At 38.1% G+C, this 26,366-nt stretch overlaps 1 protein-coding gene across 1 annotated transcript in view; it reads left to right on the top strand.

Annotated features, from left to right (window-relative positions):
- The window catches only part of LOC308566052 (charged multivesicular body protein 3), a 57,209-nt gene that overhangs the window by 16,188 nt on the left and 14,655 nt on the right, over positions 1-26,366 (top strand). The window contains exons 2-3 of the mRNA XM_081155960.1: positions 2,548-2,608; positions 7,582-7,761. Of these exons, the coding sequence (XP_081012086.1) occupies positions 2,548-2,608; positions 7,582-7,761 (241 nt within the window). The remainder of the gene's footprint in view (positions 1-2,547; positions 2,609-7,581; positions 7,762-26,366) is intronic.

Genomic DNA, 26,366 nt, shown 5'->3' with positions numbered 1-26,366 from the left:
TGAAAATCAAACCACATTGAGAGTCCTGCTTAACAGGTCCCGAAGATGAACTACAATAAAAAATATTGGAAGATAAGTGTCAGCAAGAATGTGGAGAAATAAGAACCCTTGTACATTGCTGGTGAGAGTATAAAATGGTGAAGACGCTTTAAAAAACAGTTTTGGAGTTCCTCAAAAAGGAAAAACATAGAATTACCATATGACCCAGCAATTCCACTCATAGGTATATATCCAAAAGAATTGAAAATAGGTTCTCAAATACTTGTGCACAAATGTTCATAGCAGCATTATTTACAGTAATCAAAAGATGGAAACAACCCAAATGTCCGTCAACAGATGAGTAGATAAACAAGTTGTAAAAATGTACTTTAGCCATAAAAAGGACTGAAGTATTGGTACATGCTACAGCATGGATGAGCCTCGAAAACAGTATATTAAATGAAAGAAGCCAGACACAAAAGGCCACAAATGGTATGATTCCTTTTATATGAAATATTTAAAATAAGTAGATCAAAAGAGATAAAAAGCCAGTTAGCAGTTGAAAAGGAATGGGGGGAAGGGGACATAGGGAGAGATTATTTAAAGGGCATAGTGTTTTCTTCAGACATGTTGAAAAGTTTTGAGACTAGGGAGAGTTGGTTTGCACAACATAGTGAAGGCACGAAATGCCACTAAATTGTACTCTTTAAAATGGCTAATCGTGATATGCGAATTTCACTTAAAAACATATATAAACTTAATATTAAAAATTTTTAATTGTATAACCAAACAGCATTAGGTGCTTTAGTAGTTCTTCTGGGTGGAGTTGTTGTTGTATAATAAATGTTTTACAGTCCGGCGGGTGTGGTTCAGTGGTTGAGTGTCAACCTCTGAACCAGATAATCACGGTTCAATTCTGGGTCAGGGCACATGCCCGGATTGCGGGCTCGATCCCCACGGGGGGGCAGGCAGCTGATCAATGACTCTCATCATTGACATTTTTCTCTCTCCCTCTCTCTGAAACCAATAAAAAGATATTTTGGGGGGAAAATGTTTTACAGATTTTGTTAAATAATGATTTTAATCAAATTATTAAAAGTCAGATTTATTGGAGATACATCTTTTCTTAATGGTATGGATTTTTTTAATGCTATTTAGTTCATGTATCCATGAATGAAAGCTAAAGTGTTCAACATCAGTTCTATTCCTGTTTTACTACTGTTATTATTATTATATATTTTTAACCTTAACTCTCACAACCATTGTTTATTATAAAGGTGAACCCTGACCCTCATGAGGGCTGTTTGGTAGGATTTCTGATAGTGATCATGGGCACCAGGTCACCGAAATTTGGGGTTTGCAGTAAAGGCAGTCAGCTACCAGAATGATCTGGTCGTACTGGATGAGAGTGTTTTATCTCCTTCTTGAAAGTCTATCCACATATTTTTGGTAATAGGCCGCCAGGGCTTTGGAGGTAGACTGGCAGATTGCGTAAATCTGGGCCACATGACCACCACCCTTCACATGGACACAGCCAGCTAATTGTTCCTTGCCCAGAGGCAGAACAGGCTCTCGTAGCTTGTGTTGCAGTGTGTGGTTGGATCATGTTCAGGGAACCACCCATTCATCTAATGAGGCAGTTGCCCCATTTGCAGTGTGCCATGGCTCTGGCAGTTTTCTTATGTCCTAAGACCTGCATCAACTGCAGAGGACCCTCGGATGGCATGGCTGCAGGTGTATATAAGATTCTCAATGTGAGGTGCAGCAAGCAGAAAAAAGTCCTATTTTATGTTTATGTTTTGTTAGACTTAAGGGCTGAGAAACATTGTTAATATAAATAAGTAGATTGTAATAGACACTTTGTTATGTCAGTGTCACTCAGTTCTTTGAATTTCTATGTCATATGCCAAAAAGCACAGTGATTTAGTGTAAAATTTAGTTTTAGTGATTTATCAGATTTTCCTTCAATTTTTTTGAAACTGAAGAATTAAAACACTTTATACTTACATAAGAATTTGATAATCATTAGTCAGTCACTCACTGTTATCTCAACACCAATACCAGTATTTCCAGTTGTCCTTATATTTACTGCTTTAGAGATTTTGCCTCTCAGGGAAATATATTAGAGGGATATATTTCTTTTTTGAAATGAAAAAGCATTGTTAAAAGGGAAAAGGAAAAGGTGAACTCTAATGATACAGGCAGAGCAGTTTTTAAAATAATTATCTATAGGAGTTGAAAATCTTCTGATACCCTTAAACCCTATTTATACTCATGCAACTCTTGAAAAATCTTTATGTACCTGCAGGGTACTGAAATTTCTCTGAGATCTGGTATAAAATGCTTTTTACTGCCTACCTTCAGATAAGAATCTTTGAATAGCTGGGGATTTCTATGTACTGGGATTAAATAGATTAAAAAAATGGAATTTGCCCTAAAGCTCTGTTTTGAAAATGGCTTATTTATTTTGTACCTGGAATAAATGTAGAATTAATATAAAATTCTTTAAAATTTGGTGAATTAGGAGGTTGGCTTCTCTTATAATTCCTTTTCTAAAATCTTTCCCAGGTCAATGAGTGGTCATTGAAGATAAGAAAGGAAATGAGAGTTGTTGACAGGCAAATAAGAGGTAAATTATCATTTTTATGTCTCCTGTTCCTCACTTTCTTGGTGTATTTTGCATTAGTTCATAAAAATAAACTGCTTCTATATATTGTAAGACATAGTTGATTCTTATATTTATAATTGTAGTAACTACTTTGCTTTATAATAATTATAAGAAGAACTAAACTCTAATGAACTCAAAGAAACTTTATGTTTTGTTAAAACTAAAGCTTTCTCTGGCCTGGAATTCAGCTGTTTAAGGGAGGCAGGCCATGTTCATTAATTTCTGATTTTCTAGAGTCTAAGTTAGGGTTGGAAACAAAGCAAGTGCTCACATACTGTGGTAGACAGAATAATGACCTCCTAAAGATGTCTGTGTTCTAATTTTCAGAACCTATGAATATTTTACCTTACATGGCAAAAGGGACTGTGCAGATGTGATTAAATTAAGGATCTTGAGGTGGGGAGATAATCCTGGGTTATCTGAGTGGGCCCAATGTAATCACAAAGGTCCTTTTAAGAGGGAGGCAATGTGTTGAGGAAAAGTGAGAGAAAAAGAGATGTGACCACAGTACCCGGGTGTTGGAGTAATGTGCTTTGAACATGGGAGATCAGGCCATGCACCAAAGAACCTAGTTGGCCTCCAGAAGGTAGAAAAGACAGGGAAATGGATTCTTCCCTGAAGCTTCCAGAAGACAACACATTGATTTTTATACTTCTGACCACCAGAATTGTAAAAGAATAAATGTGTTGTTTTAAGCTATTAAAAATAAAGAATTAAAAAAAATCTCTTCCTACTTATAAAGAAATGAAATTCAAATTAAATAAACTACATAAGTAAGGAATGAAATTCCATTTTCACTACTCATCTATCTTAGCATGGCTGTAAATTGAGGAAAATATATTTATAAGTAAAGTTGTTGTTGAGTACCACTTAAAATTAAGGTGACTTGCAAAGAGATAATGTTTAAAACTTTTATGATTTTTAACACTTTTATGACTGGAGAAAAATTAATATCATAAAGATATCTCAATATCATCACTTTCTTAAAAAAAGAATTGGAGAGGGGAATTCCATTCCCAGCCATGATGGAGTAAGGGTTTTGGGCCTGCACTCCCACTGTAAATGAAAGAACTGGACAGTCTATAAAACATCTGTTTGCAAACATTGGACAACTGGTAATGCAGAATTTTGATCACTGAAAGAAGGAAAACAAAGGCAGAGAGCCCTAATATGTCCCTGATTTTCTGCCTGGAGAAACTTTCTGGATCATACATAGTACATGGAAGGGGATTCTATGCAGAGCATGGTGGTCTCACTGAGTTGAGGAAACAGAGATTAGGGATCAGGGAGGCTACAGTGGCTGGACTTTGTGAGGCAGAGTATCAGAAGGGCATTGCGCAGAGAAAGAGCTCCAAATATCTGCATGGTGTCCCATTGAGTCTTTAGCTGAATACTAAGCTCAGCATACTTAGAGTAAGATTTCAAGTGGTTGGACAAAGAACAATTACTGAGGACATAACAACTACTAGGAAACTATAAGCTAAACAATTCCCAGCACTAACAAAGAATTGAAAGATGGTAGAGTTCTGATCCCACACAGTAATGAGACTTTGTTGAACATCTGGGACAGTCATTAGGGACCCCAGAAGGATCATGCCTTAATACTAAGGCTAAAATAGCCCTAGATTAAAGGCCACTATAAGTCCACACTAACAGAGCTTAAAGTCAGGTTTTAAAAGCTGATCTGTAGGCAACTGAACTGTCTTCCAAAATACAGCTGAATGCTCTTTAAAAGAAGAACAAAAAATTTAGACACCCAGCAATTACTAGGAAGAAGCAGGAAAGTGGGACCCAAGATCAGAAAAATCAGGAAATAAAGACCCAGAAAAAACTGAGATGATCGGAAACAGACAAGAATTTTAGACAGCTATTATAAATATGTTCAGGAACTTAAAGGAAACCATGAACATTATAAGGAGAAAAATAGAAGATATAGAAAAGAGAAAATGGAACTTCTAGAGATGAAAGGTCTAAAATAAAGTAAAATAAAAACTTCACTGAATGGTTTTAGCAAGCGGATTAGACACTACAGAAAACAAGATCAGTGAAATTTAAGATACCAATGCAAACTATTAAAACTGTAGTACAGAGAAAAAAGTAAAAAAAATGACCTGTGGAACAATATCAAGTGGTCCAACAGGTAATTTGAGTCTCAGAGAAGGACATTATATGTTTATAACAATTTTAATACAATGAGAAGATAATTATACACATATTTATCTAATAGCAGATCATCAAAATATATGAAGCAAAAATTGACAGAATTAAAGGGAGAAATAGTACTACAATAATAGTTGGAGACTTTAATAACCCACTCTCAAAAGTAGACAGAAGGTAAATAAGGAAATAGAGGACTTGGACAACACAATAAATCAACTAGAACTGATAGACACATAAAGCATTTATATCCCCAAACAACAAAATACAGATTCTTCTCAAGTACACATGGGACATTTTCCAGGATAGATCATATGTTAAGCCAAAAATCAACTCTCAATCATTTTTAAACAACAGATTTCATTTAAGATATCTTCTCTGACCACATGAGGGTTGGTTAGAAATCAGTAACAGGAAGAACACTGGAAATTTCACAAGTATGTGGAAATTAAACACTAGTAAACAACAAGTGGGTCAAAAAAGAAATCACAAGGGAAAATTAGAAGGTACTTAGAGATGAGTGAAAACCACAACACAATATATCAATCAAAATGTATGGGATGCAGCAAAATCAGTGCTCAGAAGGAAATTATAGCTGTAAAAACAATGAAAAATAAGAAAGATCTCAAGTCAACAACCAAAACTGCAATTTACGGATTAGAAAAAGAAGAGTAAACTCAACCTAAAGCTCTCAGTAGGAAGGAAATAATGAAGATTAGAGCAAAGATAAAATAGAGAATAGAAAAAACAATAGAGAAAAGTCAAAAGTGAGTTCTTCAAAAAGATCAACAAAATTGATGAACCTTTAGCTAGATTGAGAGATTCAAATCCTAAAATCAGATAAAATGGGAGCATTACTAATGATTCTACAGAAATAAAAAATATTTTAAGAGAGTACCTTGAACAGTTGTTATTGCACACCAACAAATTGGATAACCTAGATGAAATAAACAACTTCCTAGAAACACAATCTGTAAAGGCTCAAACATAAAGAAATAGGAAACCTAAATAGACTTATAATTAGTAAGGCGATTGAATCAGTCATCAAAAATCTCTTGACAGCCCGGCCAGGTGTGGCTTAGCAGTTGAGCTTCGACCTACGATCCAGGAGATCAGGGTTCAATTCCCAGTCAGGGGCATGGGTTGCGGGCTCGATCTACAGTCAGGCACATGGAGGCAGCCGATTAATGACTCTCTCATCATTGATGTTTCTATCTCTTTCTCCCCCTCTCCCTTCCTCTCTCTGAAATCAATAAAGATATATTAAAAAAAACAAAAAACCTCCTGACAAAGAAAAGCTCTACACCTGATGTCTTCACTGGTGATTTCTACTGAACATTTAAAGAAGTAACATCAGTACTTCTCAAACTTTCACAAAAAATTAAGAGAAGGGGCTGTTGGGATGGAACGAATGCATTTTACAAGTGAGAAGGACATGCATTTTTTGGAGGCCAAAGATAGAATGATATGGATGAATGTGTGCCCCCAAATTTCGTATGTTGAAGCCCTAACTCCAGTATGATGCTATTTGAAGGTGAGACCTTTAGGAGGTAATTAGGTCATGAGGGTATGGCCCTAATTAATGGGATTAGTTCCCTTATCAGAAGAGACACAAGAGATGATCTCTCTCTTGGCCATGTAAGGATACAACAAGATGCCTTCCATTTGCAAACCAAGAAGTTGGTTCTCACCAGGAACCAAATGGGTTGTTGGCACCTTGATCTTGGACTTCCCAGCCTCCAGAACTGTGAAAAATAAATTTATGCTGTTTAAGCCACCCAGTCTATGGTAATGTAAGCATATACACAGAAGATTTGAAAGCAAGACCTTGAAGATATATTTGTACACTCAAGTTCATAACAGCATTATTTACAATAGCTAAGGGTTGAAAACAACCCAAGTGTCCATTGGTGGATGAATGGATAAACAAAATTTGGTATATACATGCAATGGAATATTATTTAGCCTTAAGAAGGAAGGAAATTCTGATACATGCTACAACGTGGATGAACATTGAGAACATTATACTAAATGAAATAAGCAAGTCGCAAAAAAATAAATACCATATGATTCCACTTATATAAGGTATCTAGAGTAGTCAGATTCATAATGACAGAAAGTAGCATGGTGGTAGGCAGGGGCTGGTGGAAAGAGGGAATTGGGGGAGTTACTGTTTAATGGGTTTGAGTTTCAGTTTTGAAAGCTATAAAAGAGTTCTGGAGATGAATGGTGGTGATGGGTCATAACAGTACTAATGTACTTAATACCACTGAACTGTATACTTAAAATGGTAGTAAAATAATCTTGACTGTTAATAAAGCATATAATGTAGACATATCTTACCACTAGTTGATGCTGTTATGATACTTTTGAGTTGTAGATTTTTATAAGTCATTAGTGACCCTACAACGATTGTGCTCCCGTAATTGTGGCAATACTACTTACTGATTATTAGAGCAAGCTCTGGAATGCATTTACGGATGGAATTCAAGTTTCTTTATACCAATACCAACAAATATTAGAATGGGTTTGCAAAAGCAGTTTTGAAATTTTGACTTAATGTAATAGGATTTATTTTTACTTTTACTCTTAAATTACTTTAATGTTGTATCTGGAAATAACAAATACCCATCACATTATTTTAATTTTGTTTGTATTCTCCTATCTGTTTTCCTATTTAACAGACACATTTAGCTCACAATAAGAGCAGATTTGAGTACCAATAAATCTGGTTTACCCTTAATTTTTTGTTGTTTTGTGTTGTGCTTTAAATTTAGATATTCAAAGAGAAGAAGAAAAAGTGAAACGATCTGTGAAAGATGCTGCCAAGAAGGGTCAGAAAGACGTCTGTGTGGTCCTGGCCAAGGAGGTGATCAGGTCAAGGAAGGCTGTAAACAAGCTCTATACATCCAGAGCTCAGATGAACTCTGTGCTCATGGGGATGAAGAACCAGCTGGGTAAGGACATTACCTTAAAGCCACCTAATTAACACTGCTGCTCTCGCTGTTGTTATCAGTACTGGTTTCCATGAATAGGAAGAACAGCCTCAGCTCTGATTTTTATTTATTTATTTATTACTTTATTTTTATCCTCCCCCGAGGATATGTTCATTGACTTGAGAGAGAGAGAGAGAGAGAAAGGGGTGGGGGGGGAACATCAGTGTGAGAGAGAAGCATCGATATCAGAGAGAAACATCTATTGATTGTCTCTCGTATGCACCCTGACGGGATCAAACCTGCGCAACCCAGGCATGTGCCCTGACTGGGAATTGAACCTGTAACCATTTGGTGTATAGGACGACGCTCCAACCACATGAGCCCCCCAGCCAGGGCTCTGATATTTATTTTTTATTATTGTCTCAGTTTGGTGTTACACAAAATGCAAATTATTACTATAATTATTTTAATGTTACTTTTTTTTGGCCAGTGTTGTTGAAGTAATGATAAAATCTACACATGAAACTTCTTCATTTAAAAGTTAGAATGGCCCGGCCGGGTGTGGCTCAGCAGTTGAGCATTGACCTGGGATCCAGGCGATCGGGGTTTGATTCCCGGTCAGGGCACATGCCCGGGTTGCAGGCTCGATCAATGACTCTCTCATCATTGATGTTTCTATCTCTCTCTCTCTGTCCTTTCCTCTCTCTGAAATCAATAAAGATATATTAAAAATAATAATAATAAAAAATAAAAATAAAAAAAATAAAAGTTAGAATGGCCCAGCTGGTGTGACTTAGTGATTGAGCGTCAACCCAGGAACCAAAAGGTCACCGGTTCGATTCCTGATCAAGGGCATATGCCCTGCTTGTGGGCTCAATCCCCAGTAGGGGTCATGCAGGAGGCAGCCGATCGATGATGTTTCTCTCCCATCGATGTTTCTATCTATCTATCCCTCTCCCTTCCTCTCTCTAAAAATCAATAAAAATTTAAAACTAAGTAAAAGAATGTATGTCCTCATGTGTACAGTGTTATAGAGTGATCTAAGAGTTGAGTCATAGATTAAACTTTCTATCTAGTTTCTGTTCTTACTTTATTTCTGTTAAATGAAGACATCCTAATTCAGAATTATAGTTACTGAGAATGGCAGCAGGTGACTGTCAGAAATTTAGACTGTGTATGGACTCAGAAATTATGGAAAAATTTTTCATTGATGAGTATTTTGAACTCTATCAGATACTACATTGATGAGTATATCACACTTAAAAGTTAGAAGACTCTTTCAATTTAAAGGCTGGTGCCAAATTAGTACCTATTCCATTCTTTGGTTATATTTAGTTCTGAAGGTATTTCTTTACGTTCAATTTTAATTTAAAACTTGGATGTGGTTTTTAAATATGTGTAATAATGAATATATCATCAGTTTCTTTAGATACTGAAGAAAGTAAATCATGGTTTGGGAAAGAGTAAATATATTACAAACTGTTTGTAACACATCTTCTTAAATCTTAAAAACTGTGTTATTTCAGCCCTAGAGTAATATATTTAGGCTCTTTAAATACTTGATATATCACTTAGCTATATGCCTTTAGAACAAGCCAAGTATTCAGTACCATGAAGAAATAGTTTAATCTCATCTGTTACTTTGAAAGCTCAGCTTTGAAAGTTTCATGTTCATTCCCTATTTTTTATTTCCTATTTTTATGCAAAATGCTGAAAAGCCCATGGTCAGTTGACCATGAGAAACTTATTTTAAATTTTTTCACTATTTTCTTTACTGAATCAACATCAGAAAGCATACTGCTTATTCTACCATTTCCCCCCTATATGAATAAAACACTGTATGCACAGCCCCCCCCTCGTTGCGAAGGTTAAAAGTACACAGTATAATACAGTAAATGCTTATGTACCTATCGCCCAGAACCAGTAAAATTTGATATTTTATTGTATTTACCTCAGTTTTTATATTATAAAAGAAATAAAACATTATTACTAAATTTGAAGCTCCTTTAATATACCTTTCCAATTCCATTCCCTTCTCTCTCAAGCTCCCCAGAGGAAACCAGTATCATGAATCTTAAAATATTATAAATGGTATTATATTATACACACCGTTCGTATCTTTTTGTCATGCGTCATTGTATTTTTGAAATATACTCAGTGATAAGTATGTACTTTAACTAGTGGATGGTATTCCATCATATGGATCGTGTCATATTTTATTTTTGTTTCCCCCATTGATGAACATGCAGGCTGTTTCCAGTTTTTGCTGTTACTAACAGTGCTGCTGTGAGTGTCTTTTCACTCTTTCACAGGTATAACAGTTTCGTTAGGACAGTTATATACTCAGAGTGGAATAGCTGGATTTAAATTACTCTAGAATAGCAAAAGAGGCTTTGCTGATTTATATTTCCAGCAGCAGATGAGAGTTCTTTTTTCCATACCTTTTGATATTGTCAGACAAGTCTGAGAAGTGTTACCTTGTTTTAACATTTCTCTGGGAGCTAGTGAACTTGATCACTCTCTTCTGTTCACCTTTCTTCCTGTGTACTGATTCCAAAAAATCTTTTTAAGAAATTATAACTCACAAATAATCATTAACTTATGTATATTTTCTTCCATAGCATGTACTTTCAGTGGTAAACATGACAAAAGCTCTCAGGTACTGCACATAAGTCAGGAGCCTGTTATCCTTTAAATATACATTTGCAACAATATATAATGTTGTTTCAATTAGATGCTATTTTGTGGCTTTATCACAACTGAAAAGTAAACTATATGCTCTTTGATCTTTACATGTTAAAGTGCTAGAAGGGTCTCTGTTCTAGATCCTCTGCTCTTTTCCATCTTCACTCTAACCTTGTGATCTCATCTAACCTCATGCCTTTAAATACCGTTGATTTTTTAATTTTTATCTTCAGGCCTGACTTTATCACTAAGTTGGCATCTCCACTCATATCTTAATGGGTATTTAAAAATTAATATTCCCATACAAAAGTATTGTCTGGTCTTCATCTGCATCCCCACCTACTCCCTATATTTTCCTCTGGGATCCAAGACATCATATCATTGCAACTGTAAATGTTTCCACATGGGTTCTGTCCCTTCTGTTCCCTGGTCTTTCAGTTCTGGGATTTGTGATCATTTCTTTTTCACTCACTGCATTTTCTGGTGGTGGTTGTTTCTTTTTTTGAAAACAAAAGATTTTAGTCAGTTATTAAATTTCCTAGATTGATCCTTTAATTTGTTAGCTTTCCTGTTTTCTGTTTTGAGAATAATAACAGTGCCTTCCTCATAGGGTAGTTGTGAGGTTTAATTCAGTGCCTGGCACATGGTAATTGCTGTATATTTTAAGTTCTAAATATTATCATCATTGTTACCAATTTAGTCTTTGTTTTTTTACTTTCTGAGAAATTTCCTCAACTATATTATTACATTTATTTTCTTGAATTCTTTATTTTGGTTATCTTAATTTTTATTTCCAGGAAAGAGTTCCTTTTAAAAACACCCTATTCCTATTTCATGAATGCAATATTGTCCCTTATTATTGATAGTCTTCTTTTTGTTCCTTGCAGTGGTCCTCAGAGCTCCTTCTACCACCATCTCCTCCTTCCCTGTCTCTCCCTCTGTTTTAAGAAAGAAAGAAAAGAAGAGGGAGAATGGGGAGGCTGCATTAAGTGTAGGTTTCATGAGAACCTTCTCCAGTCTCCTCAGCAAAACAGACTAAGCTACAAAGAGCAAAATGTTTTAATATATTTAGTAAACAAATTTCTGTTTGCCCCTATTATGTGCCATGTACATTGCTGGGCACTGGAGAGAAAGGTAGTGAATATTAGTGAACGTTACAGGCACAGTCATTGCTCTCTAGGTATGGATTGAAAAGCAAATAATAGGACAAATTTAATGACAATAAAAAATAATGACACAAATGCATATTTATAATCGTGAATCGTGATAAACTCTGGGGGACTGTGAAAAGGAAAAGGTGGCTCTTCATAGGCATGGATGAAATCCGAAGGGGTGAGGGGGGCGTTCCAGCTAGAGTGCTAGCATGTGTAGAAATGGACAAGGGGCCAAAGAGAACAGGGCACTCCAAACCCTGAAGGAAGGTCTGGGAGGTTGGGTACCCCAGCTCTTAGGTTGATGGCCAGTGGGGACTAGCAGGGAAGTGAAGAAGATGGTTTTTACAGCTGTTAAAAGCAAGGGTTCTTAGAGACAAGATCAAATTAAGATGTACTGTGGCAATGGTACAGATAAAATGCAGTGGGAGTTCAGAGGAAAAGTATTCGGGGGAGAATCAGGGAGGTGTCTGAGTAGAGGAACTAGGGTGCACAAAGGCTCAGGTGAAATATTTCAGCTCTGTTCAACCAACAGCACTTGATTGAGTTTGACAAGAGTGCAGTAAGGGGAGCAGTGGGAGGTAAAGCTGCAAAGGTGACTTGGAGCCAGTTTTGAGAGTTACTCTGAGGAACTGTAATTTCATTTCATAGGCAGTGGAGAACCTTGGCTCACTGTAAGCACAGACTGCAGATGCAGGATGATGGGGTAGTGGGACCTGGGAGGTAGTGGGCAGAGCCTGAATAAGTCAGTCCAATGGGATGGTGTAGAAGAGAGGACAAGAGGAATAATTTTCTGGATGCAGAGTAAGTGGGACTTGGTGAAGGTATAAACAAGCCTGAGATGCTCCAAACCCTTGAACATGGAAAGCCTGCAGGGCCATTAAAAGACACTGGAAACCTAGGGAAAGGAACAGGCTTAAGAGAGAAAGGAGATTCTATTTGGGGCTGTCCAGATTCACTGGAAGAGGGTTGCCTGGCTTCTCCAGCACCAAATACACTGCCTGGTGGGAAGAACCCCCAGGGAGGGTGTTGAGAGGGTTTATAATAGGATGTTGCTTGTTGGCAAATTAACTACAGCAGAGAAAGTAAGTGAGGATAGAACTTGGGACAGGCAAGACGGAGGAGTCTACACTTAGTGAGTGAGAAAAGAGAAAATTAGAAATAGTGTAATGAGAGTTCCTGAGAGGCCTTACTTCAGATGTGCCATAGCCCCACCCCTACCCCCAGCCTGTTGCTGCTTTGAAAAGCCACCATTTGATGCAGCCATTCCTTTTCCTTAAGATGTTCCTCTGTTAAAATGCAGATGTCCCTGGGAGGGGTAATATGCTAAGCCTTGTCAGCTATTAATACATTGTCATGATTAGATGCTTTCCAAGTGAAGCTTTCCTACAGCAGCTTATGGAAGAATAAGACAGATGATGAGTATGTTTTGATTGAGGGCATAAAGTTAAGAGAGAGGTTCAAAGGTGGGGCAGGAAATAGAATTACCATATAATCCAGCAATTCCATTTGTGGGTATATACTCAAAAGACCTGAAAGCAGGGATTCAAACAGGTAATTGTGCACCCATGTTTCTAGCAGCATTATTCACAATGGCAAAAGGTAAAGGCAACCCAAGTGTCCATTGAAGGGTAAATAGAAAAACAAAATGGAATATTACTCAGCCTTAAAAAGCAAGGAGATTCTGACACATTACAAATGGATGGACTTTGAAGGCATTATGCTAAGTGAAACACACCTGTCACAAAAGGATAAATACTATATGATTCCACTCCTATGAGGTACCTAAACTAGTCAATAATTTAGTGAGATACTATATTATTCCACTCCTATGAGGTACCTAAAATAGTAATTTAATTTAATTCATAAAGACAGAAAGGGAATGGTAGTGCCAGGAGTTGGAGGGAGGAGGGAAATAGGAAGCCAAGGGTTAATGGTACAGAGTTTCAGTTTGGGAAGTTTGAGAAAAGTTCTGGAGAGAGAGAGTGGTGATGGATGCACAACAACATGAATGTACTTAATGCCACTAAACTGTACATTTAACACTGGTTAAAACAGTAAATGTTATGTTATACATGTTTTGCCACAATAAAAAAAAAAAAAAGACCAGGCTTGGGTGCTCAGCCATGATGGTGAGGGGGTTCTGGTGACAGGTGCTGGGTGCTGAGCCATGGTGGGGTCCTGGCGTCAGGGACCGAATAGGAGCTCTAAGCCCTTGAGTGGTGGGGGCAGAGTTTCTAGAGGGCAAGAAAAGGCAGTACAGGGAGAGCCAGGCTAGGGCAGTACCTCTCCCTAGGTACCGGTTGTGATTTCCTTCTTTGGCTTTGTTTCTTTTTTTCATTTAGTGCTTTGATTGGAGTACTTGAAAGTGAGTTTACAAACTATGGATCTTTGAGGTGAAGCATCACATTTGTGAAAATTAAACTGATTTGTTGAATCAAAACACATTTTTTTAATTAGTATTTTTAACTTAAAAGTTATATAGGCTTACTGTAATTTTAATTCCAGTTGCAGTAGCTCTTCTAACTTAGTGATCCCCAAAGGGTGTCACTTTTGCCTTTCAGGGAACATTTGGTAGATTTGAGACATTTTTGGTTGTCAGAACTGGGGAAGGGGAAATGTTCCTATTGATATCTAGTGGGTAAAAGCCAGGGAGGCTGCTAAACATCCTAGAATATATAAAACAGCTACCTACAACAAAGAGGATACAAAATAAAAAGTGAATGTTCACCAATTCCCGTCTTGGGCTCAGCCCTCTTATCCACCAGTAACCACAGGGACTATTCTGCAATTTGCTTTTTCAGTCTAACAGTATGTCATTATGTATATATATATACATGTGCAGTATTTGTTACCCAGGTATACAGCTCTTTAAATAAGCAAATAGGGACAGACTTTTCCCTTTATTTGGCATTCAACATTTAACTGTCATCCAGCATAAGAAAGATTATAATTTCATAGTTAACATTTTGATAAAATATAAGAAAATACTTTCAATACTTTGTTATTTGGAGATTTTAGATAGGAATTTCTATTTCAAACTAACATGCTTTCTGTGACTGTCTTCCACAAAATAATTCTTTCTTTCTTTGTACAAGTACAGTATTTATTGGTAGTATTCTCTGTGTCCATCACATTGTTAATATAGTGGGACATGGGAGGATTAAAGATGGCAGCAGAATGAGTGGAAGCTACACTGATACTCTCCCAGGTTCAAACTTGAATGACAACTAAAATACAGAAAAACTGTCCTGAATAATCAACTGCAACTGAAGACGAGCTGGAAAGCACCCTCATAACCAAGGAGGAAAAGTAGAGACCGCATAGAGACTGGTAGGAAGTGCAGAGGCACAAGAGGGCTGGCTGGGCTCCCACAGGCAGCAGCTGAAGGTCCGGAGGGATATCAGCTGTGGGGGGTTTCCACTGAAAGCTCTGGTACCAGAACTGAGAAAGGTGCCCACATAACATTTAGCTCTGAAGAGCAGCAGAGTTTTTGTCTGCCAGAGAGAAATAGCTGGAAATGTAGGCACCCTCTTAAAGAGCCAATGCACAAAGTTTCCCATGTAGTACTTACCTTGGGGTCCAGCAGAGGGAGGGCAGAATGGGCTGGAGCTATGTGAGGAGAATCTATGGTTGTGGGCTCTGGAGATAGAGCTCAGAGGGCATCCCTCTGGATTCCTAGGCCAAGGCATTTCCCCATATTGCAGAGGATATCTTTCACAGGCAGACATTTACCTTCCAAGCAGCTTTTACCTGAGGGGGAAGCAGTTGCCCCACCCTGCTGGAAAACCTCTCACCCTATGCCATGGAATTTCTGTAGCCTGAGGCTTGTTTAGAGACTGATAACACTCAACTCCCCTACCCTGTGGAGTTTATACAGCCTGAGGCCCATTAAGAGAATCAGATTAATCAGCCTGCAGGCAGAGGCAGACCTCAGAGTGCTTTGCCTCATCTGCTTCTGGACCGGGGCCTTGGAAAAGCAGACTTTTGTGTGCATCTTGGTCCTGTCCAAACACACCCAGACCCAACAGAGGAGACCTCAAGCAGTAGGTTGTTGATAGTTCCAAACAGGGTACTCAAGGCAAGTCACAAACAGCATCTGATATTGGCCTGCACCAGAGACCCTCTAAAAAGACTGACAGTCCTAGCAGGCCTACTTGATACAAAGAAACAAACACAAATAGGCAGCCCAAATGGGGAGACAAAAAAACAAGCCACAAATGAAAGAACAAGAGAAGCCTCCAGAAAAAGAGCTAAATGAAATTGAGATAAGCGATCTCTCAGATATAGAGTTCAGAATACTGATTGTAAGGATGCTCAACAGCATGAAAAAAGATATGGAAACTGAAAAGTGACCAGTCAGAAACGAATGACATAGCAGAAATAAAGAATGTATTGGAAGGAATAAACAGCAGATTAGAGGAAGCTCAGGATCAAATCAACGAATTAGAAGATAGAAAAAAATCAATGAGAGATCCAAAAAGAAAAAAACAAAAAACAGGAGGACAATCTAAGGGAGCTGTGAGGCAACATGAGACGTAACAGCATTCACATCACAGGAGTGCCAGAGGAGGTCGAAAGTGAGCAAGGGTTAGAGAACCTGTTTGAAGAAATAATGGCAGAAAACTTCCCTAACCTGGTCAAGGAAAAAGGCACACAAGTTCAGGAGGCACATAGAGTCCCAAACATTAAGAATTCAAAGGCCCATACCCAGACACATCATAACTAAAATGCCAGAAATTCAAGACAGAATATTAAAGGCAGCAAGAGAAAAGTAATCTGTTACCTACAAAGGAGCTCCCCATAAGGCTGTCGGTTGACTTGTCATCAGAAACTCCACAGGTCAGAAAGGAATGGCGTGAAGTATTCAAGGTAATGCAAAACAAGGATCTGAAACCAAGACTGCTCTATCCAGCAAGGCTATCATTCAAAATAGATGGTGAAATAAAGAGCTTCCAGACAAAAAAGGCTAAAGGAGTTTATGATCACCAAACCATCATTGCAGGAAATGTTAAAGGGACTGCTATTATAATAATAGTAAGAAATAGAGAGAGAAACATAGGAATAAAGAATTAAAATGACAACAAATAAGGACCTATCAATAATAACCTTAAGGACTTTGAGGGAGAGATCAACAGCAATACAGTCATAGTCGGGGACTTTAACACCCCACTGACTTCACTGGATAGATCTTCCAGACAAAAAGTCAGCACAGAAACAGTGACTCTAAATGGCACACTAGATCAGGTGGATTTAATTGATATTTATAGAACATTTCACCCCAGAGCTGCAGAGTATACATTCCTCTCAAGTGCACATGAGTCATTCTCAAGGACAGACCACATGTTAGGACACAAAACCAGTCTCTACAAGTTCAAGAAAATTAAAATCATATCCAGCATCTCAGATCACAATGGCATGAAATTAGAAACAAACTACAGTAAAAACACTCAAAAATTTTCAAACTCATGGAAGCTAAATAGCATGTTATTAAACAATGATGGGTTACCAATCAGATCAAGAAAGAAATAAAAAACTTCCTGGAAACAAAGGAAAATGAACACAAAACAACCCAGAATCAATGGGACACGGTGAAAGCAGTCCTCAGAGGAAAGTTCATAGCACTCCAGGCCTACCTCCAAAAGCAAGAAACATTTTTAGTAAACTAACCCTACAACTTAAAGAATTAGAAAGCTCCCGTGTGAATCCTTCCAGACCAGGGCTTTTGTTTGCTGGGAGTTTTTTATTGTCGTTTCGATTTCATTAGTTGTTATTAGCCTATTTAGGTTTTCTGATTCTTCCTGGTTACGTTTTACATGATCTCACTCATATGTGGAATCTAGTAAACAAAACAGGCTAAGGAACAAAATAGATCCAGAGACATAGAAGCATGGAACAGACTAATGAATCTTGTGGGAAGTTGGGGAGTGGGGAGTGGGGAGTGGGTGGGGAGAGATTAGTCAAAAAACTTACGCGCATATATGCATAACCCATGGACACAGACAGTAGTGTGGTGAAGGCTTGGGAGTGGAGCATGGATGTGGGGTGGAGGGGATCAATGGGGGAAAAAGGGGGATATCTGTAATACTTTCAACAATAAAGATAAAATATATATATATATATATAGTGGGACATGATCACTACCCTGATGCCACTTATTTTCTAGTATATCATGTTTATTGTTTTTTGAATATAATATTCTAATAGTATGAATCTATTTTGGTCTTAAGGGATTTATACAATCCTATTTGAGGACATGTTTGGTATTTTAAATGGTACATGAATGTTAAAGAGCAGCTCTGCAGTTAGGGGTTTTGTTCAGACTTTAGAATGTGTGTGTACAAAACATAAAATAGGTGATATTTTTACTTTATTTTGTTGTCTTAGTTTATATGTTCAGCAGCAAATTCCAGAAAACTTGACCACAGGCTTACATTGTAGCAGAGGTGTGGGATTAGGACTCTCTGTGACTACCTGTGCCTGCTTTGAGCTGGTTGTCTTAGATGCATAGGCTATGGGCCTATACATCAGTGCTTTCTCAAAGCCAGGGGCTGACCAGTGAGAGGCATGTGTCATAACCAACTCACACATTTGGAACGTTCTTAAGTTACATTTATAAATCATTTTTTTATTATTTTGTAAATTCTTTTTATTTGTGTGTGTTTGACAGTTTACAAAACTCTTTGAGAGATATGTGATCTCATTCAATCTTCACAAATAAGGAAAACAGCTCAGCTTACTGAAGTGATATATCTTAAATCATAGTCAGGAAGTGGCAGTGCTGGGATTCAACTAGATCCCTCTGGTCTAAGTCCTGTGTGCACTAAACTAACCCAGCAGGGGGGAAAAAGCAACCACTCTCTCACAGGTTGGTTTTTGTAGACTGTGTAGAGAAATCCTTAGGTGAGGCCCTTGTAGTCTCATCATCCATAATGGCCATTTTTAATCCAGGGGGCCCTCCTATTCCTCTTAATTTCATCTTCAGGATATAGATTGTTTTGGTTTTTTTCTTTTTAGTAAACTTTATTTTTTAGAGCAGTTTTAGGCTCACAGCAAAACTGAGCAAAAAATACAGAGTTCCCATTTACCCCCCTGCCTCCACACACAAATGCACACTGTCTCCCCCAACGGTCCATATCCCATACAAGAGAGGTAAAGTGGTAACAATGGGTGAACCTACATTGACATATCATTATCATCATCATCATCATCCAGAATCCATAGTTTACATTACAGTTCACTCATGGTGTTGCATATTTTGCAGTTTTTGCTCACATATACATGTATCCATCATAATAATACCATATTGAATATTTTCACTGCCCTAAAAATCTCCCTTCTCCTAGCCCCTGGTAACCACTAATCCTTTTACTTTCTCCATAATTGTGCTTTTTCCATAATGTCATATAGTTGGAATCACACAGTATGTAGCCTTTTCAAATTGTCTTCTTTCACTTAGTAATATGCATTTAAGTTTCTTCCATGTCTTTTCATAGCTCATATGTTTTTAGCACTGAGTAATAGTCCATTATTCAGATGTACCACACTTTATTTATTCATTCACTTACTGAAGGACATCTTGGTTGCTCCCAAGTTTTGGCAGTTATGAATAAAGCTGCTATAAACATCTCTATGTTGAAAATTTGGTGTGGATATACATTGCAACTCATTTGGATAAATACTGAGGAGCACAACTATTGGATTATATGGTAATATTACAGTAAACCCTCAATTTTGCGGACCTTAAGTTAACAGACTTTGGGTTTAACAGACAGAATTTTTGGTCCATATGTCGTATGTGAAAATTAACACACTGTTAATTTTTATTTTTTTTAATATATCTTGATTTCAGAGAGAGGAAGGGAGAGGGAGAGAGAGATAGAAACATCAATGATGAGAGAGTCATTGATCAGCTTCCCCCTTCACACCCCACGCTGAGGATCGAGCCCACAACCCCAGGCATGTGCCGTGACCAGGAATGGAACCGTGATCTCCTGGATCATAGGTAGATGCTCAACCGCTGTGCCACGCCAGCTGGGCAACACTCTGTTAATTTTAAAATGTTTTTAACCAAGATAAGCTTATATATAAATTAACAGGTTATTTTTTGTTACTAATTCAGTTATTTTTATAACAAATTTGAGCAAATAGGCCATGTGTTGGAAAAAGCACTGTAGTAATTTTGTCAACATATATAAATATTACATTACATATCTACAACTATAGTCTGCGTATTTAAATCCAAGAATCACTGCTTGTAAACAGTGTTTAGTGAATAAGTAGCACATGATCATACTGCATCATGCGCAGTAATTGGTTCAGCATGGTGTGACTTTCTGCAGCAATTTTAACACAGGCCAGGCCAATAATCCAACTTGCGCTATTCCACTCCCCAGCCATGTGCATTTTGTTTACTCACGGTGACTGATGAATGCTTGCATCTACTGGACCTATTAAGTATAAATTTTAAATTACTATAATATATATAGCAAACTTTTCTGTGAAATCAAACTTTTCATCCATACTTAATTTTAATTACACAAATGTATCTCCATACATCAAAACAGGTAAATTAACTAATTTGTCAATTTTTTAACATACACATTCCACAAGTCTTTATTATATAATGGACTTTAATTTTTAATGGATACCCCCTCACCCAAATTAGTCCCTTATATTGAGATTTTACTCTATATCTAGTTTTATGAGAAACTGTCAAACTGTTTTCCAAAGTGACTATATCATTTTGCATTCCTGAGAGCATTGAATGAGAGTTCCTGTTTCTCCCTCCTTACCAGCATTTGGTGGTGTTAGTGTTTTGGATTTTGACCATTCTGATAGGTGTGTAGTGTATCTCGCTATTGTTTTAATTTGCTATTTCCTAGTGACATGATGTTGAACACCTTTTTATATGCTTTTGTGCCATCTGTATATCTTTTTTGGTGAGTTGTCTGTTTATGGTGTTTGCTATCTGTTAATTGCATTGTTTTCATATTGCTGAGTTTTAAGAGTTCTTTGAATATCTTGGATAACAGTCTGTTATCAGAAGTGCCTTTTGCAAATACTCTCTTCCAGCTTATGGCTTGTCTTCTCATTCTTTCAAAAGGGGTGATTCTTTTATTATAAAATAACCTTTTATCTGACACACCTGCGTTCTTCCTGTGAATCATAGAAAATACATTTTAGTCCAGTGTTTTATTTTTCTCTGTATTTGGACTTTTTTTTTTGAGTTTCCAGTGTACAACATACATTTATTTTGGCCTTTTAAAAATCCATTTCTGAAGATATCCAAGATGGCTGGGCCACAGGAGGATGCTGAATTCACCCTCTCCCATGAGCACACTGAATTACACACCTATATAGAGAGCAGTTACTCCTGAGAGACCACCAAGTGCTGACTGAACAGCTTCTGAACACCACATGGAGAAAGAGACCACATAGAGAAGCCTGGGAAACTGCAAGAACTCTCTAGGATCTGCAGGAACTCTCTGATGTTGGAGATGCTGGTGAGCACCATTGTTTACATCTCTCCACCTTGATAGGTTGGGTGGGAGCTATATCTGGGTGCTTTGGTTTACCTGCAAGATCACCACAGCACACTGCCAGCCAAACTGCCTGCATCCTATTTCAGCTCTGAACAAAGGGAGCAAGATTGCATAAACCAGGTGTTACCACCTGCACCTGGCCTCACCATCCAGCTCCAACCACCCTATCAAAATTACCCAGCACACCTGACCTACACAGAGGTTATTTCTGCACAAGACCACTTTTTGTACAAGAAACAAGAGAGAGACCATATAGAGAAGGCTGTGGAGCTACAGGTGCTGAGAACTGCTGGAATTCTCAAGGGTTGGAGGTGCTAGTGAGCACCATTGTATATATTCCCCTCCACCCTGATAGAGTGGCTAGGAGCTCTGTCCTGGTGCTCTGGTCTACAGATAAGGCTGCCACAGCATGATCCTGGACACATCACCCAAGCCCATTTTGGCACTGAATAAAGGAAGCAAGCAGGATCAACAGTGTTACTACAGACACCTGGCCTCTTTGCCCACAGCCACTCCAGCTTGGTAGGCCAGTGACTGGACACTGTAGGTACCCACTCATCTCCAACCAGTCTGCCAAAACCACCTAGCACATACAGCCTACACTTCTTCACAAGGCCATGTTTTCAAGACTTGGAGAGATAGCTGTTTTGTCTAATTCATGTAAACAAGCAAAGAAAGTCAAATAAAATGGAAGGACAGCAGAATATATCTCAAATGAAGGAACACAAATAGCCCTAGGAAAGCCCTAATGAAATGGAGATAAGTAGTTTGCCTGGTAGAGAATTTAAAGAAATAATCATAAGGATGCTCACCATTCTTGAGCATGGAATAGAGGAACTTAAGGAGAACTTGAACAAAGAGTTAGAAAGTAGAATAAAGAACCAAGCAGAGCTGAAGAATATGGTAACTGAAATGGAAAACAGGAGAAGGGATCTGCAACCTAGAAGACAGACTAGTGGAAATCAACCAATCAGAACAGCCAAAAGAAAAAGACTTTTTAAAGTTGAGATAATACAAGGGACCTCTGGAACAACAGCATGCACAGTAACAATCACTCTATAGGAATGCCATTAGGAGAAGAAAGAAACAGAAACTTTATTTGAAGAAATGATGACTGAAAACTTTCCTAATGTGGGAAAGGAATCAGACCTCCAGTTCCAAGAAACAGAGAGTTTCAAACAAATTTACCCAGAGGCCCATACCAAGACATATTGTAATTAAAAATACCCAAAGTTAAAGGTAAATAAGCAATTTTGAAGGCAGGGAGAGAAAAATGAGTTACAAAGGAAACTCCATACAATTATCACCTTATTTCTCAGCAGCAACATTAGAAGCCAGAAGGGAGTGGCAGGACATGTTTAAAGTGCTGAAAGAAAGGAACTTACAACCTAAAATAGTTTACTTGCAAGGTTATTCTGAATTAAAGGAGAGATGAAGTTTCCCAGACAAGCAAAAACTAAAGAAGCTTGTTACCATTAAACCAGCTTTACAAGAGCATTAAAGGGTCTTCTTTAAGCAGAAAAGGAAAGGCCATAACCAAAAATAAAATGTGAGAGAAAAAATGTCACAGGTAAAGCCAAATAATTAAGTACAGCAAATCAGACATTTAAAAAGTTATTATGAAGGTCAAAAGACAGAAGTACCAAACTTAACTAAAAGTACAGTAAGTACTTAGGAGATGCACAAAACAAAAAGGTCTAAAATATGACATCAAAACCAAAGTGGAGAAGGGAGTAAAAATGAAGTCCTTCTATAGTATATTCAAACTTAAATGCCTATCAGCCTAAAAAAGACTGCTACAGATACAGAACAATATATGTAAACCTCATGGTAAACACAAACCAAAAAAACTACAAAAGATTTACAAAGAATAAAGAAAAAGGAACAGCAACAATGACAAAACCAAACACTGAAACATACCACAAGGGAAGAGATGAAGATAAGAAAGGACAGAGAACTACAAAAACAACAAAAATCCGGAAAACAGTGAATAAAATGGCAATAACATTAAACATAAATGAGCTAAATGCTAAAATAAAATGACACGGTGACTGGATTAAAAAGCATGATTCGTCTATATGCTGCTTACAAGAGACTTGCCTCAAATTGCAAGACCAGGACTTCCAGTCAAGATGGCAGTGTAGGTAAACATGGTACTCACATCCTCCCACAACCATATCAAAATTACAACTAAACTATAGAACAGTCATTATTCAGAATTGCCCGAATTCTAGCTGAATAGAAGTTCTACAGCTAGGGAATTGAAGAAGTCACATCAAGACTGGTAGTTGGGGCTGAGAAGGAGAATGGGCTTGTCCCACATCCACGTGTGGCAGATAAAATTTGGGAGGGATATCTTGCCTGTGGAGTTCCCCATGAGGAGCAAGCCATCCCAGCTCCACACCAGCTTCTCTACCAATGCTGAGAAGAGAAGTCCCCATAACTTCTTGCTGTAAAACCCACCAGGGCTTGAGGCTGAGTGAGATGGAGCGAAGCTGGAGGGAGTCCCAGGTAGTTCTTAAGGAGTCCTGAACACAGACTTACTGGACTCACTCTTTCTGAGCTCCAGTGCTGGGACAGCAGCTCGAAAGGTACCAGGGACATACAGGAGTAACTGAAGTATCTGGCATCAGAGTGAGAGCTGGGGGAGCAGCTTTCTCGCAGACAAAAGTGCTGGCAGAGGCCGTTGTTTCTTTGATGAACCTTCCTCCCACAGAGATGGCAAACGGGTGCCATCTCCGAGTATCCATCAACCTGGCTATCACTCTTTGTCCTACCCTGGTGATTCCCTGAGACTTTGCCCTACCAACCACCCGGGCCAACCCAAGCTGTTTCCAGTGCCTTTTACATATGAATAGCCTGTCTCGCTTAACACTTCAGGCTTTTCTAAAATCTCAAAGAAGCAGCATCTGGCCTCAGCATACCCCATACCCCTCGTTCATTAGCCCCAGGCCCAGCACTAGCAACATCTGGCCATAGTTCTCAGCCTGGCCTCTCTTGGGCACCTCCAAGCCCAGCACAAATAGGAGGCAGCTGCAGATCACTTTGCAGCTCAAGCCAGGTGGACCTGGGCAGAACATAGGCAGCACCTGACCTTAGCCTGCATCTTCTGGGAGTCCAGCACACCCAGTGAACAGCTTCAGACCATGTTGAACCACTGCCCAACCACCTCCACCTCCACAGTGACACACTCAAGGGGTGGATTTAGTGGGAACCAGAGCCCCTCTGAAGTAAGTCCTGCTCTGTGGGGCAGGCCCCTGCACAGCTGATCTTCCATAGTGGTGAGTGGTCACAGCCAGTCCTTGCAGCAGATTGGCCTGATTGGTAAATCCCTCCCATTGACATACCAATAGCAATCAAAGCTCAACTACAACAGGAGGGTGTACACAGCCCACACAGGGGGGCCCAGCTTGAGTGATTGGGGAGGCTTTGCCACTGAACCCTTCAGGACACCTGCTACATTAGGCACTCTACCAAGCCCAGGAGATGTAGCAGCTCTACCTAATACATAGAAACAAACACAGGGAGGCTCCCAAAGTGAAGAGACAAAGAAACAGGTCCCAAATGAAAGAACAGAACACAACTGCAGAAAAAGAACTAAACAAAATGGAGACAAGCAACATAGATGCAGAGTTCAGAACACTGGTTATAAGGATGCTCAAGGAACTTAGGGGAAGAGTAGTTGAATTTAGAAATAACTTCAATAGCATAAAAAAGTACATGGAAACCATAAAAAAGAACAGTCAGAAATGAAGGATACACTAACTGAAACAAATAATAATTTACAAGGAATTAACAGTAGAGGAGATGAAGCTGAGAATCAAATCAGTGATTTGGAGTATAAGGAAGCAAAAAACAGCCAAGCAGAACAGCAACAAGAAAAAAGAGTCCAAAAAAATTAAGATAGTTTAAGGAGCCTTGGGGACAACTTCAGGCATACAAATATTCACATCATGGGAGTACTGAAAGGAGAGAGACTGAGAAATTGAAAACCTATTTGAAAAAATAATGACAGAAAACTTCTCTAACCTGGTGAAGGAAATAGACTTTCAAGTTCCAGAAACTGCAGAGTCCCAAACAAGATGAACCCAAAGAGGCCCACACCAAGACCCATCATAATTAAAATGCAAAAGGTTAAATAGAAAAAGAGAATTTTAAAAGCAGCAGAAGAAAAGCAGTTAGTTACCTACGAGGGACCTTCCATAAGACCATCAGCTGATTTCTCAAGAGAAATTTTTCAGACCAGAGTGATTGGCAAAAAATACCTAGCAAAGACCTACAACCAAGATTATTCTACACAGCAAAGTTATCATTTAGAATCAAAGGATGTATTAAGAGCTTCCCAGACAAGGAAAAGCTAGAGGAGTTCTTCACCACCAAACCATTATTACATGAAATGTTAAAGGGTCTTCTTTAAGAAGAAGAGGGAAAAAAGACAAAAAATATGAACAATAAAATGGCAATAAAGACATATCAATAAATGAATCTTAACCCAAAATGAAGCAGAACAGAAACAGACTCAGATACAGAGAACATTTTGATGGTTGCCACATGGGAGGGGGGGAGAGGGGATGTATGAAAAAGGTGAAGGGATTAAGAAGTACAAATTGGTTGTTACAGAATAGTCATGGGAATGTAAAATACAGCATGGGGAATATAGTCAGTAATCTTCTAATAATTATGTATGATGTGAGATAGGTACTAGATTTATTGGGATGATCACTTAGTAAGTTATATAATGTATAATCACTGGGGGTGTACACCTGAAACTAATATAATGTATGTCAACTATAATTGAATAATAAAAAATGATTTAAATTTTTAAAATTTGCAAGACCAACAAGCAGACTGAAAGTGAAGAAATGGAAAAAGATATTACATGCAAATAATAACGAAAGGAAAGATGTGGTAGCAATACTCATATCATACAAAATAGACTTTAAAATGAAGAATATAAAAAAAGACGAAGGATATTACATGATTATGAATTGGTCAGTCCAAGAAGAGTATATAAATTGTAAATATCTACACATCCAACCAACATAGGACCAATAAAATATATAGCAAATATTAATAGACATAAAGGGAGAAATTCATAATAATACAATAATAGGGGATTTTAATACCTCGCTCACATGAATGGATAGATCATCCTGACCAAAAATTAATAAGGAAACAATGGTTTTAAATGTCGTATTAGACCAGATTGGTTTAATGGACATTTATAGAATACGTCATTCAAAAC

This window comes from Miniopterus schreibersii (genome assembly GCF_964146895.1).
Source record: "Miniopterus schreibersii genome assembly, chromosome: 13".
Classification (NCBI taxonomy): domain Eukaryota; kingdom Metazoa; phylum Chordata; class Mammalia; order Chiroptera; family Miniopteridae; genus Miniopterus; species Miniopterus schreibersii.
Note: the sequence above shows the minus strand (reverse complement) of the source record. Positions and strands in the feature narration are given on the sequence as shown.